The sequence below is a fragment of the Notolepis coatsorum genome (assembly GCF_963971535.1).
Source record: "Notolepis coatsorum genome assembly, chromosome: 8".
NCBI lineage: Eukaryota > Metazoa > Chordata > Actinopteri > Aulopiformes > Paralepididae > Notolepis > Notolepis coatsorum.
In genome coordinates, this window is record NC_140172.1 from 83,421,775 (window position 1) to 83,441,306 (window position 19,532).

Below are 19,532 nucleotides of genomic sequence, written 5' to 3' on the forward strand. Positions count from 1 at the left end.
AGTAGAAAAACGTTGCACTATAAAAATGAACTGGATAGTTGATGATAATAAACATTTAACGTCATTAGCTGAAGTATTCTAAAATCATTTAAGCCATTCTCCTTTTCTGTGTGTGTGTGTGTGTGTGTGTGTGCACGCGTCTCATATCTGGTCTGACATCAGAGGAGTTTGATAGTATTGCCAGATAATGTTGATATTTAAAACACAAAAGAAATTATAATACAAAATAAATATACATGATCATGCAACATAAAATTTTTTTTTGTACTTGTAGGAACAGTTTGGGAGAGGGAGGTAAGGGGTTTTAGATTGTGTGTTGTGAAGTTTACTTCAGAGAGGGAGAGTAAAGTACAGAAAAAGGGTACCATTGGGTACCGTACCGGTATCGATTTCCAGGTAAAAAGAAACATGTTCAGACTCGGTGTCCCGAACAGACCCACTGCGTAGGCCAGATGCAAGCCGCATTTTACAATAAACCTCTGTGGGGCTGCTTAAAAAAAATTATAATCGCAAATGTAATCGCAATCGCAATATCTGTCAGAAAAATCGCAATTAGATTATTTCCCAAAATCGTGCAGCCCTAACACCAAGGTCCCTGGATGAATAATGAATGAAAATATAGAATAAAAGAATAAACGACCAAAACCCGAGAAATCTCTGGTCTGGCGCCCAACCGCTGGCGAGTCAAGGGTTTGGCCTCCCTTGAGTTAAAGGGGAATGCCACCACCCCAAGTCGGGGGAAAGTGAAAGTAAATGTGTTCTTCTTTAGTTTGTCACACCACAGACAAATGTGTTATTAACCCTTTCACTACCACACTACAGACGGTTAACCTTTCACTACAGATGTCTGTACAATATCCATTCAAATTTAACCCTTTCACTACCACACTACAGAAGGTTAATCCAAACCCTTTCACTACCACACTACAGACGGTTAACCGTCTGTAGTGTGGTAGTGAAAGGTTAACCTTCTGTAGTGTGGTTGTGAAAGGGTTAACCCTTTGTCGTGTGGCAGTGAAAGATTTAACATTCTGTATCGTCGCAGTGAAAGGGTTAACCCTTTGGTAGTGTGTAAGTAAGTAAGTAAGTAAGTAAGTATTTATAAAGCACCTTTCATACATGTCATGTAGCTCAAAGTGCTGTACACAAACATAGGCATATATAACGATAAAAGCAATAAATTCACAGTGATCAGTTAAGATCAATGTTTAAAAAAATAAAATAATAATAATAATAATAACGTAAATTGCTCTCATAACGTGCACTAAACCAATGCACTTGTACATGTTTAGCAGCAACCGGAAGTAGGAAGTGCACTAAACCAATGCACTTGTACAGTACATAGCAGCGTTGGCTCTCATAACGTCAGCTCCGGGTACAGCAGGTAGCAACGTTAGCTCTCATAACGTTAGCCAGTTAGCAGCTCCGGGTACTAAAAATAAAGCATCACATTAATAAGACAACAGTAATAAAAGTATGGCAATAGGCAAAGTACAGTAAAATAACATTTCAGTAAAAGATCAATACATAAAAAATATAAACATAATAATAAAAACATTTCAATAAGATACTCGCTTTCCCTAAGGCATGGTACACTATTTGTAAGCTAGACTGTATAGGTACGTTTTTAATTTTCCTTTAAAAATGTGTATGGAGCTGGCGTTTCTGATGTGTGTTGGTAGTGTGTTCCATAGTTTTGGGGCATAGTTGGCAAATGCCATACTTCCTATCCTCTTTTGGTTTCTGGGTGTGTCTAGTAAACCTGTAGTGGATGACCGTAGCGTTCTTGAGGGCAGATAACTAACTAGGGAATTTGCTATGTATTTTGGGCCTTGCTCATTTAGAGCTTTATATGTCAGGAAAAGGACCTTAAAATCAATTCTATGAGTTATTGGAAGCCAGTGCAGAGTGGCTAGGACTGGAGTTCTCTTCTCTTTGTATGAGTTAGTAATCGAGCTGCAGAGTTTTGGATAAGCTGAAGCTTCCCAATGGTTGCTTTGGGAAGACCAGTGAACAGTGCATTACAATAGTCAAGCCGGCTTGAGACAAAAGCATGAATCAGTGTCTCTGCATCCTTTTTATTTACGAAAGGTCTTACTTTCGCTATGTTTCTTAGGTGGAAGAATGACGTTTTCATGGCCTTATTAATATGAGACTTAAAGGTCAGGTCTGAGTCCAAGATGACACCTAGGCTTGTAACCTCAGTTTTTACATAGGATGACAGACTCCCCAGGTTTTCACACAGCACTTCCCTTTTCGCTTTTGGGCCGATCAATAGGATTTCGGTCTTGCTTTCGTTTAATTTTAGGAAGTTATTGTTCATCCACTTGTTTATTGCTAACAGACAGTTTGTAATGGACTGTATGTAGAGCCATATGAAATCCGTTTTATTATTTTCCAAATTCCATTTTATTTTTTCCCAAATTCCATTTTTTCCGTTTTAATATTTCAGAATTCTGTATTTTGCTTTTTATGCTCATTTTACCATCAGAAATAGTGTCTAATAAGTGGGAATGAATAAATGTCCACAATTGAATACGATATAACAGTCCATTTAATGTTTTTAAGTGCTGCAACTCAGAAATACAGTTCAATTTTACACAATATTTTTCAATTAATATTGTGACAAAATAAAAATACATATTTCAAGTGTAAACAATAGATACAGCTAGCTACTACTGACATTATCACAATGACAATGTCAGTAACCTAGCTATATCTATTATATTGTGATGAAATATAGTAATGCATAATTTAGGCACCTTTAGTTTAGTTTATTTCGTTTATAAAGGACAGTGTATAATGGCAATCGTTTGCATTAAACAAATGGATGGGTGCACTAGATTTAGCAAGAAGCTATCATTTCCATCTATAGTCCTATGTACTGTAACGTTTCATAGCTATTTAAGTTTATTTAGATTATAAAGGGCAGTGTATAATGACAATCGTTTGCATTAAACAAATGGATGAGTGCACTAGATTTAGCAAGAAGCTATCATTTCCATCTATAGTCCTATGTACTGTGTAACGTTTCATAGCTATTTACGTTTATTTAGATTATAAAGGGCAGTGTATAATGACAATCGTTTGCATTAAACAAATGGATGGGTCCACTAGATTTAGCAAGAAGCTATCATTTCCATCTATAGTCCTATGTACTGTAACGTTTCATAGCTATTTAAGTTTTAGATTATAAAGGGCAGTGTATAATGACAATCGTTTGCATTAAACAAATGGATGGGTGCACCAGATTTAGCTAGAACTTCTAGAAGCTATCATTTCCATCTATAGTCCTATAACGTTACATAGCTATTTAAGTGTATTTAGTTTATAAAGGGCAGTGTATAATGACAATCGTTTGCATTAAACAAATGGATGGGTGCACTAGATTTAGCTAGAAGCTATCATGTATTCATGTCCTAACGTTATAGCTATTTAATCACAATAGTGTCGCAAGTGTTTTTGCGGGTCCAGTCCACGGAACGTTGACAGAATTAGCAAAACACCTTATCACCGGAGGCATAAAAGTCATTAGGATACTGTTCTGCTCTGAATTGAGGGCTTATTGTGGAATTGTTTAGCTTATTGACGATGTTAACACTGAAGCAGCCAGACGGTTGAGCACCGCGGCTGTGTTGTGTGTAACACGCTGTAGAGTCCCCGCCTCCCCGGTCGCGTGTGCACCAAACGTTCCACCCAAAAACGAAATTTCAGTCCAGATTAGGCCAAATTCTGCAATATTCCACGTTTTGCAGTTGATTCCATTTTTATTGGTTAATTCCGCGATTCCGTCCGCGATTCCGTGAACGCGGATTTCATATGGCTCTAACTGTATGGCTGTAGTGTTATTTGGTTCTGCTGAGATATATAGTTGTGTATCATCAGCATAACTATGGAAGCATACATTGTGGTCTCGAATGATGTCCCCGAGGGGCAGCATATATAGTGAGAAGAGTAATGGACCAAGGCAGCTTCCTTGTGCAACTCCAAAGTCGCTGTCATGTTTCTCGGATACATTGTCTCCAAGCTTAACATAGAACCTTCTCCCCTTAATGTATGTTATGAGCCAATTTAGTACATGATCGGAAAAGCCAACCAGTCTTTCAAGACGACTGATCAGGATATTATGGTCAATCGTATCGAACGCTGCACTAAGGTCCAATAGGACAAGAATTGAGACTTTGCCAGCATCGGAGTTTAGCCTGAGGTCGCTAACTATTTTAGTAAGGGCAGTTTCAGTGCTGTGATTTGTTCTGAAACCCGATTGTAATTCCTCCATGATGTTATTATCTTTGAGAAAGGAGTTTATTTGTACTGAGACTATCTTTTCTAATATCTTGCTGATAAATGGAAGGTTCGATATTGGCCTAGGGGTGGACGGTATAAACGGTATACGGTATAAACGGTATGAATTTGCTCTACGGTATGGATTTTGACTATACCGTGTAACCGGTAGTGCAGCTCTAAAATAGCAATGACGTCATGTAACCACAGCGCGACTATTTCACTCGCATTTGCCCCTAAAAATAGATAGAATTAGTCATAGATAATAGATATGTGCAAACTGGAAAAAGTTATTTAGGAGGCTTCGCGCAGTGGGCGTGCCAGCCCCTACCGCACGCATGTAAACACGGGTCTAGTAGTCTAGTGGGACGGGACACGGGAGCTGTCGGGAGGACGGCGGCATCTCCCTGAGCTAACGTTAGCTTAGCTACCGTTACAAAATGACCCAGTCAACTATTCACTTTTAGTTTAATACATGATGGGGCATTGTCTAACCGAACGGTATCTAGTCGGCCAGCTACCGATAGCTCCTGACATCAACAAACGCTCCACAAAGTCTAGTACTAGAGACGTGTGTGCTACCTGTTAGCTCACGTTAACGCAAGTTAGTTCACCGTTCAAAACGAAATGTCCCATTGAACTAAATAATTCACTGAGGCGTTGTATTAACGTTATATATCCGGCTACAGATAGCTCCTGATATCAATGTCTTATAACACTGATTCGATGCGTATTCGAGCTGAGGGCTTGCTAACATTATACCAATACAATAGGGTCCAGGTGCAGCGCCGGAGAATCCTGGCCGTAGCTCTGCTCGAGGCTACTCGAGTATAGGTCCAGGTGCAGCTCCGGAGAATCCTGGCCGTAGCTGGAGGCTACTAGAGTACACACAGACAGTGGAGCTTGTTGCGTGGTGGCGATGTCTCGCAGATAATACAAGTACAAGTCTAATTATATAATATATATATTTTATAAAAAAAAGATTATATAAAATAAAATAAAAAATTTAATCAAAAACGATGATACCGTGATATATACCGTTACCGTCTATGCTTCAAATTATACCGTGATATAAATTTTAGACCATACCGTCCACCCATTGGCCTATAGCTTTTTAGTTCGTTTACATCTAAGTTTGTTTTCTTTAGTAGTGGTTTTACTACAGCCGTTTTAAATGCATCTGGAAAAGTGCCTGTTTGAAGCGACATATTTATGATTTCAAGGACATGATTTGAGACACTATCGAACACCCGCTTGAGAAATGCTGTTGGTATAGGATCAAGGCAGGAGGTGGCGGAATTACACTCAGAGACAATCTTACAGAGGTCAGGTAATGTAATACATGTGAATTCTCCCATAGTTATCTCAGGTGGGTTTCCACTCACAGCCAGATCTATATCAGAGGCAATGCTTGCTCTAATCAATGATATTTTTTCATTAAAGAAAACTGCGAACTCTTCACATTTTGTGGCTGATTGCTGCGGTATATGGGGGGGTGGCATGTTAATGAGCCGGTCGATGGTGGAAAAAAGTACCCTGGAGTTACCCATATTTTCTGAGATCATTTTGGAAAAATATTCCTTTCTTGCAAGTTGTATTGCCTTATTGTATGCGCCCATGGCGTCTTTGTATAAATTAAAGTGAGCTGTGAGTTTGAATTTCCTCCATTTTCGCTCGGCTATCCTACATTTTCTCTTGTTATCTTTAACATTGGTTTTATTTAACCATGGAGAGATTCTATCAGTTTTTACCTTTTTAACCTTCAGAGGGGCGACAGTATCTAGCACTGTTGACAAGTAAGTAAGTAAGTAAGTAAGGTGCTGTGGAAGTTTTGCACTATCTGATTTAAGGAGGATTCACTGCATTGGTCATATGATTTCATCATACTAGATAATTTTGCTTCAGCTCTAGCATCCAGAAGCCTTCTGTGAACTAGGAATTCGCTTCTGGTTTTATGTAATATTAGACTTGTATCGTAGAACACACAGTAATGGTCAGAAATTGAAATTTGTTTTACTGATACATTCTCAATGTTTAGCCCTGTTGTTATTAGTAGGTCCAGAGTGTTGCCATGTTGGTGGGTGGCCTCGTGAACATGTTGCATCAGTCCAAAACTGTCCAGTAGGTTCAGAAACTCGCAACCCCTGGGGTCATCCTTTTTGTGGTAGTGAAAAGGTTAAACGTACAGTTCAGAGTGATCAAAGATATTTCCAATATTGTGATGTTGTAATTGACTGGAGACAGTATTAAGTTAGCTATTGTGATCCTTCCTATGTTTAAGTTAAAGTAGTATCATTTATGTTGCTGTGAAGAATTACACTAAAAGCGGTTGCCATTTTACTTTGTGTAACCTGGTACATCATGTGAAGTTTGTTTATGTCTTTGAAGAGTAATATTCAAATTGATATGTAACTCTAGGTTACCGTTTCTGTTCAAATGGGCATGGTAATGTTATGGATATTTACGTTTTGGATATGTCTAGGACGGTGATTTGCATTTGTTACTATACACAATATATAGCCTAGGCCTATAGACATTTCTTTAGTTGGGGTGACAATGGCTCAGGAGAGCGGTCGTCTAGTAATCAGTCGTTTCTTTTATTTATTTATTTGGCTTTCTGTATTTTTCACCCATCCCAATTGAGTTGTTATGTCGTTGCACACATTGCCCCACTGTCGGCCTGGGGAGGGTGTAGAACTACCATAATATGCCATATTATGCCACCTCCGATACATGTGGAGTCGCCAGCCGCTTCTTTTCACCCGACAGCGAGGAGTTTCACTGGGACTGTAACACGTGCGGAGGTTCGCGATTTCCCCCAGATCCCCTCCCTGCTGAACAGGCCGGCCAGTAGGCGTCGCAGTTTAAAACTACTAGGACTCATACCCCACCGGCTTCCCACCCGCGTGTTGCTTTTTAACAGCGGAGGAGTGCAAGAATGTGACAATGTGACCATGTGACCGCGGCAGCGCGAGAGAGCGGCAGTGCGGAAATAGGCTGTCTATTGCCATTCTCTAAGACAAACGCTAACCTTAACCAGCTCCTTAACAGCGCCTAAACTTAACCTTTCTAACCTTAACCAACTCCGAAACAATGCCTAACCTTAACCTTAACCTTAACCATGCCTAACCTTAACCATAGAAAGAATATTGCCATTCTCTAAGACAAAATCTAACCTTAACCAGCTCCTTAACAGCGCCTAAACTTAACCTTTCTAACCTTAACCAACTCCGAAACAATGCCTAACCTTAACCTTAACCATGCCTAACCTTAACCGGCGAAAGAATACATGTTAAAAAAAAAAAAAAAGATGGGATTCGAACTTAAAACCAACGGACCGCAGGACCGCCGCGCTGCCAGGTGAGCTAAGCTTCGAATGAGAATCATGGCGGTTTACGGCTAAATAATGCCGCAAGCTCTGCCGCGGGGCGTGTCGCAGCCAATCAGGGAAAACGCGGAACCATTCGGCGCACTCCTTCGCTGTTAATAAGCAATAGGCTTCCCACCCGCTAACACTGCCAATTGTGTTAGTAGGGACGACTGAATAGTTGTTTGGACTTTTTCCTTTTTTTCCTGTATGAAGCACATTCTCAGGGGGCTCATACAGAACCAAGCATTTCACTGTAATGTACACTTTATACGTGACAAATAAAACAAAACTTGAACTTATCTTATATAAAATACAGTCCATTTTATTCATGCTTCACAGAAGTTTACTTATGCTGCTGTTAATATACCAGTCCCTAATGATAATTATTGTTATTCCAGACTGAGTGATGACATTGACAATACTGTATATTGCAACCCTAACCCTGTGCAATAAATCCTGCTCGACGAAGAATACAGTTCAGGAAAAAATGATGTCTCCTCATCTTCATTCCTGTGTCCTGACTGTTACACCATTATTTTTTACTGCCAAAACCTAGATGCAATAGCCCTACCTAATTACCTCAAATTTTCTTTCTTAAACCATGTACTGTATATTATTATGTTGCTGCATTATTAGCTTTATTCTATATAGTAGTGTTTTCAGTTCTGAAACAGTGTATCTGTACAATCAGAACATGGCGGGTGTCATAAATGGTAAATGGTGCATATATAGCGATTTTATCCAAAGCGCTTTAAAATATGTGTTCCTCACATTTGTATTTATTTATTCACACAGTTAAACAAAAGTAAAAACAATACATAATAAGTTATAACCATATTGTGAAGGAGAAGTTAGAAGCCTAGAGGCTTATCGGGAACTTCCCCTGTTTTGTAAAATCAAACATACAAAAATATACAAAAAAAACATTCACCCATTCACTCACACAGTGACAGCGGAGACAACCATGCAAGGTGCCAACCTGCTCATCGGGAGCAGTTAGGTTAGGGGTTACAGTAGGTAGGTGTCAAGAACACTTCGACAAGTGCCCAGGAAGAGCAGGAATCGAACCATTACCGTACCATACCGTTCGCATCTCTCCCAATGTATACTGACTCGGCTTCAGACTTTATACCGGATGACACATTTCAGTTTGGCTTTTTGATTTGAGTTGTTTGTGTTCACTAATATTTTTTACTGTCTTAGACCATAGAAACAAGTTGTATGAATTCTGAAACTGTGCATATTACAGTCTGCAGTGCTAGCATGTTAATAATAAACAACAGTGTGTCTGCCTACTAGGGAGGTGCGTGCATAACAATATACCTTTGACCAGTTCCCACTAAATAAGTGTTGGTTCCTTGCAGAGTCATTGGTCCAGGATTGCAGCCCAATATCCGCACAACCCTGGAGGACAACTGCTCGATGCGTGGAATGATGACACTCATGGCTTTGACACTATGACTGCAACACGAACGATGTTATAATCATACTTAGCTTGTCGTTTGAATAGCAGCGTGACTGGCTGTGAATGAGCTTTGAGCCCGACGTAAACAATATTTACTTCCTGTGCGACGTGTGGGTAGGTCTTCAAAATAAAAGTCTTAACATAAGACAATCATAAAGGCGGTGGAAGTCTATTTATTTTTATGCAACGCTTAGCTTTTTTATCACAATAAAAGTCCTCAAATAATAATAATAATACCACAGTGAGGAAATAGTAGTAGCTGTATTTGGACACATGGTGGAGCAATTGTCACACATCATAACTGGTGCATCTCTCATCTGACAAACTTTGCTGTTGTTAGATTTCGTTGACTTTCAAGTTAGTTATCCTGTATTCTTTCAGGATAGCGCTGTATTAAAGTCACTCTAATGAAATAATATATGACACAGGCTCTCGGTAGTCTTTTCTTGATTGATTGATTGATTGAAAACTTTATTAACAGAATGGGTACAGTACAGTACAGTACAGCTCAATACATACAATTGTTAAGGGGATGCAGACCTGGAAGACTTTCGTCTTGTTTACATCAGGGTCCCCCATTTTCAATTCATCGTAACATATCATACATGGCATACAGATAGACAGTACTGCTACATCTATACATTTATGACATACCAGATTTGCAAATACAGTACTGTTTGTGATACAAAAAGAGTCCAGAAAAAAAGTATATATATACATTTGACGTAGAAACTGTACATTGGATTGGGTAGGTGGGGGGGGGGGGGGGCTGTACACTGGAGGTGGTTGGGTGGGTGGGGGTTGGGTAGGAGTGGGGGGGGGAGAGGTTGGGTAGGAGGGGTGGGTGGGGGACACTGTACAACTGTACAAACAAAACTGTACATTGGAATATTGACAAGACCATACTTGGTAATTTACTGTACATTGGAGGGGGTTGTGTTAGGACATTTACAGGGGCCAGTTTCGAATTGCAGTCTCCCGTAGGTGTTTTTTGAGAGTGTTTTTGAAAGTGGGTAGTGATTCACATTCCTTTACAGCTTTGGGTAGGGCGTTCCACATTGATGTGGCATAATTGCAAAACGTTTTTAGTCCCTTGTTTGAGCCGAATCTGGGTTTCACATGATTTGTGGAGCTCTCTCTGGTGTTGTGATCGTGGTATTCACTGACCTTTGGGAAGTATTTTGACATGTACATGGGTACCTTGGTCGTGTAGTGTATCTTGTAGACCAGGCCCATTGCAAGTTGCTGTACTCTGTCGTCTACTCTAAGCCATCCTAGGTTGTCAAAGTGGGCAGGGGTGAGGTGGGTTCTAGGAGTAAGGTCAAGCAGTAGTCTGACCAGTTTGTTTTGTGATGTTTGTAATTTAGTTTTTAGCGCCTTTGAGGTGCTTTGGTACCATGAGGTGCAAGCATAGTCGTAGTACCCTTGAATGAGTGCTCCTGCCAGAGTCTTCAGGGTATTCTTGTACAAGAATCGAGTTCGTTGGTTGACTTTTTTTATTACATTGGATGCCATTTTGTCACAGGAAAGATTTGCCTCTAGGATGGAACCCAGGTAGGTAATATCTTCTTTCCTTGTGACAATATTGTCACCCACTGTAACTGAGAAGCCGTCGGTCTTGCTGAGTTTGTTATTTGAACCGAAGAGAATGGACTCTGTTTTGCCCATGTGTAATGATAGTTTGTTATCAGCGAGCCATATGCAGATTTTGCCTAGTTCTGAGCTGAGGGTTTTTTCAACCTGTAACTTGTTCTTGTCAGAGACCAGCAGGGCTGAGTCGACCGCAAACAGGAACAAGTTGCAGTCACAAGCTGACGACATGTCATTTGCATAAATTAGGAACAGTAGCGGACCTAGTATGCTTCCTTGTGGAACACCACAGCTTACTGTGAGGGGGGGGGGATAGGGTACCGTTTACCTCCACCATCTGCTCTCTCCCCTCCAGGTAGGATTGCATCCAGCTCACTGATAGACTATCAAAACCAATTGCTTTTAGTTTGTCAATCAGAATGGTGTGATTGACAGTGTCGAAGGCCTTTTGTAGGTCCAGCATGACCATGCCGCAGTATTTGCCCGCGTCCACCTCTTGTTTGATGTGGTAGTTTAAATAGAGAAGGCATGTGTCAGTGGAGTGGGATGTTCTGAAGCCAGATTGGAATTCATAGATTTGATTTTTTTCCGCAAGGTATTTTTCGACCTGTTCGTATACAATTTTTTCCATGACTTTCGAGATGGAGGTAAGGATAGAAACAGGGCGGTAGTTGCCTGGGTCTAATTTACTGCCTTTTTTGTGCAGAGGGGTCACTCTCGCAATTTTGAAGTCCTTGGGGACGTGTCCCTGTTTTATGGAGAGGTTTATTATGTGTGAGATGACTGGGGTGATGGTGGCTGCTGAGTCTCTGAGGAATTTGGAGGGGATGTTGTCATGGCCAGTGGCCTTGGAGGGCGCTCAGTTTTTTGAGTACCTCATCTGTTGTTACCATTTCCAGTTTGAAGTCGTCTTTGTGGACCCCTAGGTTCTTGTAGTATGCTACTATGTGTAACACAGGTTTATTGGCATAAAGAGCAAAATATTTACAAATAGATTAGGTTTCTCTCAGGTCCTCTCTGTGTGTGACTCTCATTCTCTGGGTGAGCTATCATACCGAATAGGCTGGTCCATCTGAATACTGAATAACATACTCTCCTCCATCTGAATACTGAAGAACATACTCTCCTCCATCTGAATACTGAAGAGCATATTACTCTCTCCTCCATCTGAATACTGAAGAACCTACTCTCCTCCATCTGAATACTGAAGAACATACTTTCTCCTCCATCTGAATACTGAAGAACATACTCTTTCCTCCATCTGAATACTGAAGAGCCTACTCTCTCCTCCATCTGAATACTGAAGAGCCTACTCTCTCCTCCATCTGAATACTGAATAACCTACTCTCTCCTCCATCTGAATACAGAAGAGGGCTACCAAATAAGCCCTCTCTCCTCCATGGAGGAATACCAAAGAGACCAAGATTCTCTCTCCCTGGCTTAATATGCCCATTTGTTATCACTCTCTCCTTTGGTTATCTCCCTGTCTAACGCCTAAAGTTCAACACAACCTTGGTCCTCCTAGATCTGTTCCCCCTGTGGGAGACGCCATGGATACCTATATAGTCTAGCTAACAAAAATGTTGACACTTGACGTAACATCACTCATAACCTTTCACTACCACACTACAGACGGTTAAACGTCTGTAGTGTGGTAGTGAAAGGGTTAACCTTCTGTAGTGTGGTAGTGAGAGGGTTAACCATCTGTCGTGTGGCAGTGAAAGGGTTATCTTTCTATAGTGTTGCAGTGAAAGGGTTAACCCTTTGGTAGAGTGGTAGTGAAAGTATTAAGGCCCAAGTGAACTTAGATAACTTATATAATTGTCATAATGGTATTATCTTCTAAGAAATATGTTATATATTATATGTAGCTCATAGAAAAAGACAACCTTGTTATTCAACAATCAAACTTCTCATCATGCCAAGCTTCATATGCCACACCTGTGACACCTAATGTTTATTTTTTTAAATGTTTTAACAACAATACATAAGACACAACAGGACAGTAATACAATAATAATAGAAATGATAATAAGTACAAAATACAAGATATAAAAACATGAAAAATATAAAGATATAAAAATATAAAAAAGTTAAATTAAACAGGACAACACAAAAGACAAGACAACCCCCCCCCCCAGCCCCCCCCCCCCCCCAGGACCGCCGGACTCCCCAGGACCAACATCCCAACCCCGCTCAGCCGCTTATGGTGGTTTTGACTATTTCGGCCGCTGCGACCCACACCTCAATGATAGCCTGTCCCACCCCAATCACGTGACACACCTAATGATAAAGATTACGTTGACTCTTTGAGTGTTAAGCAGCACGCATTGCCCCCCCCCCCCCAACCCCTCTCTCCCCATGATAATAATAATAATAACTTTATTTGTATAGCACTTTTCATACAGAGGTTGCAGTTCAAAGTGCTTCACAACAGTAAAAAATACAGGCATAAGCGAGCATAAAAAAGATAAACAGGTAGCAAGGTATGGTAAATCACAGTGTTTCACATTAGGATCTAGCATCCCAATAGGCTCTCTGTTTACAGTTTCATTCAGTAATACAAATAATAAAAAATTGTTTAAAAATAGTCTAAAAATTATAAAATAGAACGGACGTACAACAGGGTATTTAACATACAACAGAGCAGTGCATCAGTAAGAAGTAAAAAGTGTGATAAAATAGTTATCTTAAATTACAGTGCATACAGTAGGAGGTAGTGAGATAAAATTAGCATAGAACCGACACATGAATTTGATAGGCAGTGTATAAAAGTAGGCAGGGTAAGAATATTGCAGGTAAGTACAATTTGTGTCAGGATATCCCTGATGTTTCATTGAAATGCCTGAGCAAAGAGATAGGTTTTAAGCTGTCTTTTGAAGATGTCTAGCGAGTTGGTTTCCCTGATGTTTTGGGGTAGTTGGTTCCACAGTTTTGGGGCATAGTTGATAAAGGCTGCATTACCGATCCTCTTTTGACTGTTTCTGGGAGCCTCTAGTAGTCCAGCAGCTGATGATCGCAGTGTTCTTGCTGGCGTGTAGCTAGGTCCCTGTCCATTTAGAGCTTTGTATGTAAGGAGAAGGACCTTAAAGTCAATTCTAAATGTTACAGGAAGCCTAATGATGATCTAATTTAAAGGTGATGTAATCATCTTAGTGCTTAGTTGCTTAGTTTCCATTCATCCTCCAGGGCCTACGGTGCATTGTGCTCTGACCGTCCAGACTGGCGTGATCTTTTCATGGAGCTGCAAGGCTTTTTCATTCCATTACTCCTCCCTCTCAGTGCTACATCATGAGTAATCCTACATGTGTGTTACACCCCGATCAATACAGTCAAATTAACCCATAAAAACAGATAAAGACGCCTGTTGTAAATTGCCCAACGGGGGCCATACATTGCGCATAATGCCTTGTTGTGATATTGTCTCCAATAAATTCTGACCTATTAAACAAAGGGGGGGGGGGGGGGGTGCCGCCACACTATATCATATTTACAGGAACATGGAGCGCAAGGGAGGCAGCTCCAATGTACAGTTTATTCCCCCTCAAATACTCTCTTTTAGAAACTCTGTTTCTTAAACGGTACTGTATATTTGTATATCTTGTATGTCATAAATGTCTGGATGTAACAATACTGTTTATCTGTATGTCATGTATGTCATACATTTCATTATGAATTGAAAATGGGGGACCCTGATCTGGTCTGCATCCCCTTAACAATTGTGTGTATTGAGCCGTACTGTATTGTACCCATTCTGCAATCTGTTAAAAGTTTCAATCAATCAATCAATCCTTTTCCTTTTCCTTAACCCTGTAAGACAATTACAACATCACTTTTAGCTTTTGGATATTTAAAAAAAAAAATCTTAAATTTAATTTTTTTTTAACACATTTACATAGTCAATGGGTTCCTGTTGTTCAGCCTCACAATGCTATTGGATGGTAAATGTGTTTATATAGGTCCCACATTCTGGCCTCTGAAGTTGATAATGTCAATTTAATTTGGGCCTTACAGAGTTAAATTAAACAGATCCTGCCATCTGAGCATCTGGGAGCCCATTCTCTCTCTCTCTCCTCCCTCTCTACATAATTACACAACACAATGGCAGTGCAGTCTGCCTGTAATCTCACATAATAATACACCTCCACTCTCTCTCCACAGTCCTCTAATTCAATATAAATGCAAATGACTGTGATAGAGAGAGTGACAGAGAGAGAGAGAGAGAGAGAGAGAGAGAGAGAGAGAGAGAGAGAGAGAGAGAGAGAGAGAGAGAGAGAGAGAGAGAGAGAGAGAGAGAGAGAGTGATACCAAAATCTCTAGTTTATTTACATACCTGATCAAGTGAAAGTCTGTGGGAAAAAAATCTAATCTACGAATTCCAATCTGGCTTCAGAACATCCCACTCCACTGACACATGCCTTCTCTATTTGAATGACCACATCAAACAAGAGGTGGACGCAGGCAAATACTGCGGCATGGTCATGCTGGACCTACAAAAGGCCTTTGACACGGTCAATCACTCCATTCTGATTGACAAGCTAAAAGCAATTGGTTTTGATAGTCTATCAGTGAGCTGGATGCAATCCTACCTTGAGGGGAGGGAACAGATGGTGGAGGTAAACGGTACTCTATCCCCCCCCCTCACAGTGAGCTGTGGTGTTCCACAAGGAAGCATACTAGGACCGCTACTGTTCCTAATTTATGCAAATGACATGTCGTCAGCTTGTGACTGCAACTTGTTCCTGTTTGCGGACGACTCAGCCCTGCTGGTCTCTGACAAGAACAAGTTACAGGTTGAAAAAACCCTCAGCTCGGAACTAGGCAGAATCTGCATATGGCTCGCTGATAACAAACTATCATTACACATGGGCAAAACAGAGTCCATTCTCTTCGGTTCAAATAACAAACTCAGCAAGACCGACGGCTTCTCAGTTACAGTGGGTGACAATATTGTCACAAGGAAAGATGAAATTACCTACCTGGGTTCCATCCTAGAGGCTAATCTCTCCTGTGACAAAATGGCATCCAATGTAATAAAAAAAGTCAACCAACGAACTCGATTCTTGTACCGGATCTCCTCTCTGGTAAACAAGAACACCCTGAAGACTCTGGCAGGAGCACTCATTCAGGGGTACTACGACTATGCTTGCACCTCATGGTACCAAAGCACCTCAAAGGCGCTAAAAACAAAATTACAAACATCTCAAAACAAACTGGTCAGACTACTGCTTGACCTTACTCCTAGAACCCACCTCACCCCTGCCCACTTTGACAACCTAGGATGGCTTAGAGTAGACGACAGAGTACAACAACTTGCAATGGGCCTGGTCTACAAGATACACTACACGACCAAGGTACCCATGTACATATCAAAATACTTCCCAAAGGTCAGTGAATACCACGATCACAACACCAGAGGGAGCTCCACAAATCATGTTAAACCCAGATTCGGCTCAAATAAGGGACTAAACACGTTTCGCAATTATGCCACATCAATGTGGAACGCCCTACCCAAAGCTGTAAAGGAATGTGGATCACTACCCACTTTCAAAACCTCTCTCAAGGGACACCTACGGGAGACTGCAATTCAACACTGGCCCCTGTAAATATCCTAACCCAACCCCCTCCAATGTACAGTCATTTACCTAGTATGGTTTTGTCAATAGTTCAATGTACAATTGTGTTTGTTTGTACAGTGTCTCCTCCCCCCCCCCCTCAATGTACAGTGTTACTTGTTTATACAGTGTGCCCCCCGCCCCCCCCCCCCCCCCCCCCAACCACCTCCAATGTAAATTACCCAGTATGGTTGTCATCTCCCGCCTCGACTACTGCAATGCACTGCTCGCTGGCCTCCCGGCCACTGCCACTAAGCCTCTTCAACTCATTCAGAACGCAGCGGCCCGCCTGATCTCAAACCTACCGAAGTCGGCCCATGTCACCCCACTTCTTAGGGACCTGCACTGGCTCCCCATTGCTGCACGAATCCGCTTCAAGGCCCTCGACAAGGCCCTCGACCTAGCATACCGGGCGGCAAAGGGAACCGCTCCCGCCTACCTCCGGTCAATGGTCTCTAACTACACACCCTCAAGACCCCTACGCTCTGCATCTTCTGGCCGCCTCAGACCTACTCCTATCCAAGCTCCGGGAGGGTCATCAAAGAGAAGTCGCCTATTCTCAGTCCTTGCCCCACAATGGTGGAATGAACTACCCACCCCAGTTAGGACAGCCGAATCACGTCCAATCTTTCGCCGTCGACTAAAGACGCACTTCTTCAACCATTATCTGAATTAAAAAAAAAACTACAAAAAAAAAAAATCTAACCCTAACTAACCGTACTGTCATGCACTTGTCCTAATAAACTAACCTACACTGTAGCACTCAACACTTTGATGAACATTGTTGCTCAGCTGATAGAGTTGTGCCCTTCCTGATGGCTTGTCGTACAGAACTTGTAAGTCGCTTTGGATAAAAGCGTCAGCTAAATGACTAAATGTAAATGTAAATGTAAATATCCCAATGTACCCAACCCCCCCCACCCAACCTCCTCCAATGTACAGTTTCTACGTCAAATGTATATACTCCCTTTTCTTGACTCCTTCTGTATCACAAAAAGTACTGTATTTGCAAATCTGGTATGTCATAAATGTATAGATGTAGCAGTACTGACTATCTGTATGTCATGTATGTCATATATGTCTATATGAATTGAAAATGGGGGACCCTGATGGAAACAAGACAAACGTCTTTCTCAGGTCTGCATCCCCTTAACAATTGTATGTATTGAGCCGTACTGTATTGTACCCATTCTGCAATCTGTTAAATAAAGTTTTCATTCATTCATTCATTTCATTCTACAGCGCAGCTCTTTGAAGCAATTTAAACCTAACGCTATCTTAAATAACGAGAGCTATGTGAGAGAGGTTCTCCTCGAAGTGGAGGAAAAGCGTTCACATATGCTGCTGCTGTGGGGCAATATGACTGGTTTAATTGACTTTGGGTTGGTCGGACTACTGTTTCATGGCTAGGCCCTTTTCTATAGGCAGACAGAAGACAATTAACTGGTTGACCTGTTGAGTGACGTTCAGGGTACTGTATTGGGCCTGTATTATTTGGTCTGGTACGGGGGAAAGGGACAAGAATCCTAAAAAGGAGTGTGGCCACTTTTTCTCTTACTTTCACTGTCCTCTTGAGTTTGTTGTTTTTTGTTGTTTTTATTAAGGATCCCCATTAGCTGGTGCCGTGGCTCCCAGCTAGTCTTCCTGGGGTCCACACAACATAATACATAAAACAATTAATGCATAGATCGATACAAAAGATAAAAACAAGGATTTAGTATACAGCAAGTAAGCTACTTTCACAGATGTTATAGATAGAAATAAAAAAACAAATCAATTAACTAAAACATACAATAAATACCCATTTTTTAAAGATACAAAATGAGAAAGCTTGTAGGCTAATAGGCAAAAACCCAGGGGTGTAAAAAGTACCCAGAAATTATACTTAAGTGAAAGTATGGGTACCGTCTCAAAATCTGACTCAAGTAAAAGTCAAAGTATCTGGCTAAAAACACACTTGAGTAAAAGTAAAAAAGTCCTACTTTTAAATGTACTTAAGTACTAAAAAGTAAAAGTAATTTTTTTTTAAAGGGATAGACGTCTCAAACTCATTCCATCGTGGGCCAAGTTTTCATTGTAACTATACATTGCACCAGGTGAGTTAGTTGAAGAGGTGAGCCAATTAGTGAAATCATCAGCTGGTGTTTAGGCAAGGCTGGAATGAAACCAAGCATTCACTCTGCCCACAATGGAATGTGTTCTGCGATAGACAATGGTGAAATGAAAGAACAGAGGACACTTTTTTTGCATTAAAATTAGAATCGAACTCACGTACTTCGGGTCACCAATGTGGGAGTGCAGGAAGGATGAGACAGCAGACGGTGGTCGAGTTCTTCCCTTTACTTCCCAACATACATTTACATACATGCATAGAGTGCAGAGACATTCGACGTAGAAGTAGAAGTGACAGCTGACAGCTGACAGCTTACATATGTAAACAATAAAACACACCCCCGTTTCCCAGAATCCCAAGTCTTAACTCAATCAGCACCAGGCCCGAGTAAAGTCGGGTTAACTCGCCAACCGTTCAGCGCCAGACCCGAGTATAGTCGGGTTTTCATCGTTATTTCTTTTATTCGATATTTCCATTCATTACAGGCACACGGACTCAGGGTTAATGGGGAATCATCCTGAGAATGACAAAGTGCAATACCGGCCACATCCACCCAGGTGGCAGTATCGAGCACCCTTTGAAACATTATATCTTGGCCTGTGCGTCGATCAAAAGTCTCCGGTCGGATTTTTATTTGTCGGGCAAGGGGAGCGGTTGTCCCGATCGGATTGAGAAGCGTGAAATGCTCCCGGTGCATGATGTGTGGCGGATTATGTTGGCGACACGATCGACACCAATACTGGGACTTGCGATCAGATAATTGGAATATTCTTTTTGGGGTACATCCTAGTGAAGGTAAGGCCTATATGGTATCAATCCTGCTGTGATCCAACCATGACTTCACTTCAATCACAAGATATGTGTGTAACGTTACTCCACAACGTGTGCCGTTGGTGACGATCAAAGCATCAAAAAACTACCCCCCCCACCCTGCATTCATGATGAAACATAATACTGATAATATAGATTTGATTTCGAAATTGTAGCGTGTACAGGCGAGAAACAGAAAAGTTTTTAGTGAATTGCACATATTGCTGCATAGCGTCGTTTTCTGGGATTAGACAGGATTACTCTAAAACTATACTCATATTCACC

The 19,532-nt window shown here is 41.1% G+C and overlaps 1 protein-coding gene across 1 annotated transcript in view; it reads right to left on the minus strand.

Annotated features, from left to right (window-relative positions):
- lactb2 (lactamase, beta 2) overlaps window positions 1-9,189 on the minus strand; it is a 100,685-nt gene extending 91,496 nt beyond the window's left edge. Inside the window, exon 1 of the mRNA XM_084319814.1 lies at window positions 8,978-9,189. Within this exon, the coding sequence (XP_084175940.1) occupies window positions 8,978-9,099 (122 nt within the window). The 5' untranslated portion in view covers window positions 9,100-9,189. The remainder of the gene's footprint in view (window positions 1-8,977) is intronic.
- Window positions 9,190-19,532: the final 10,343 nt, after the last annotated feature.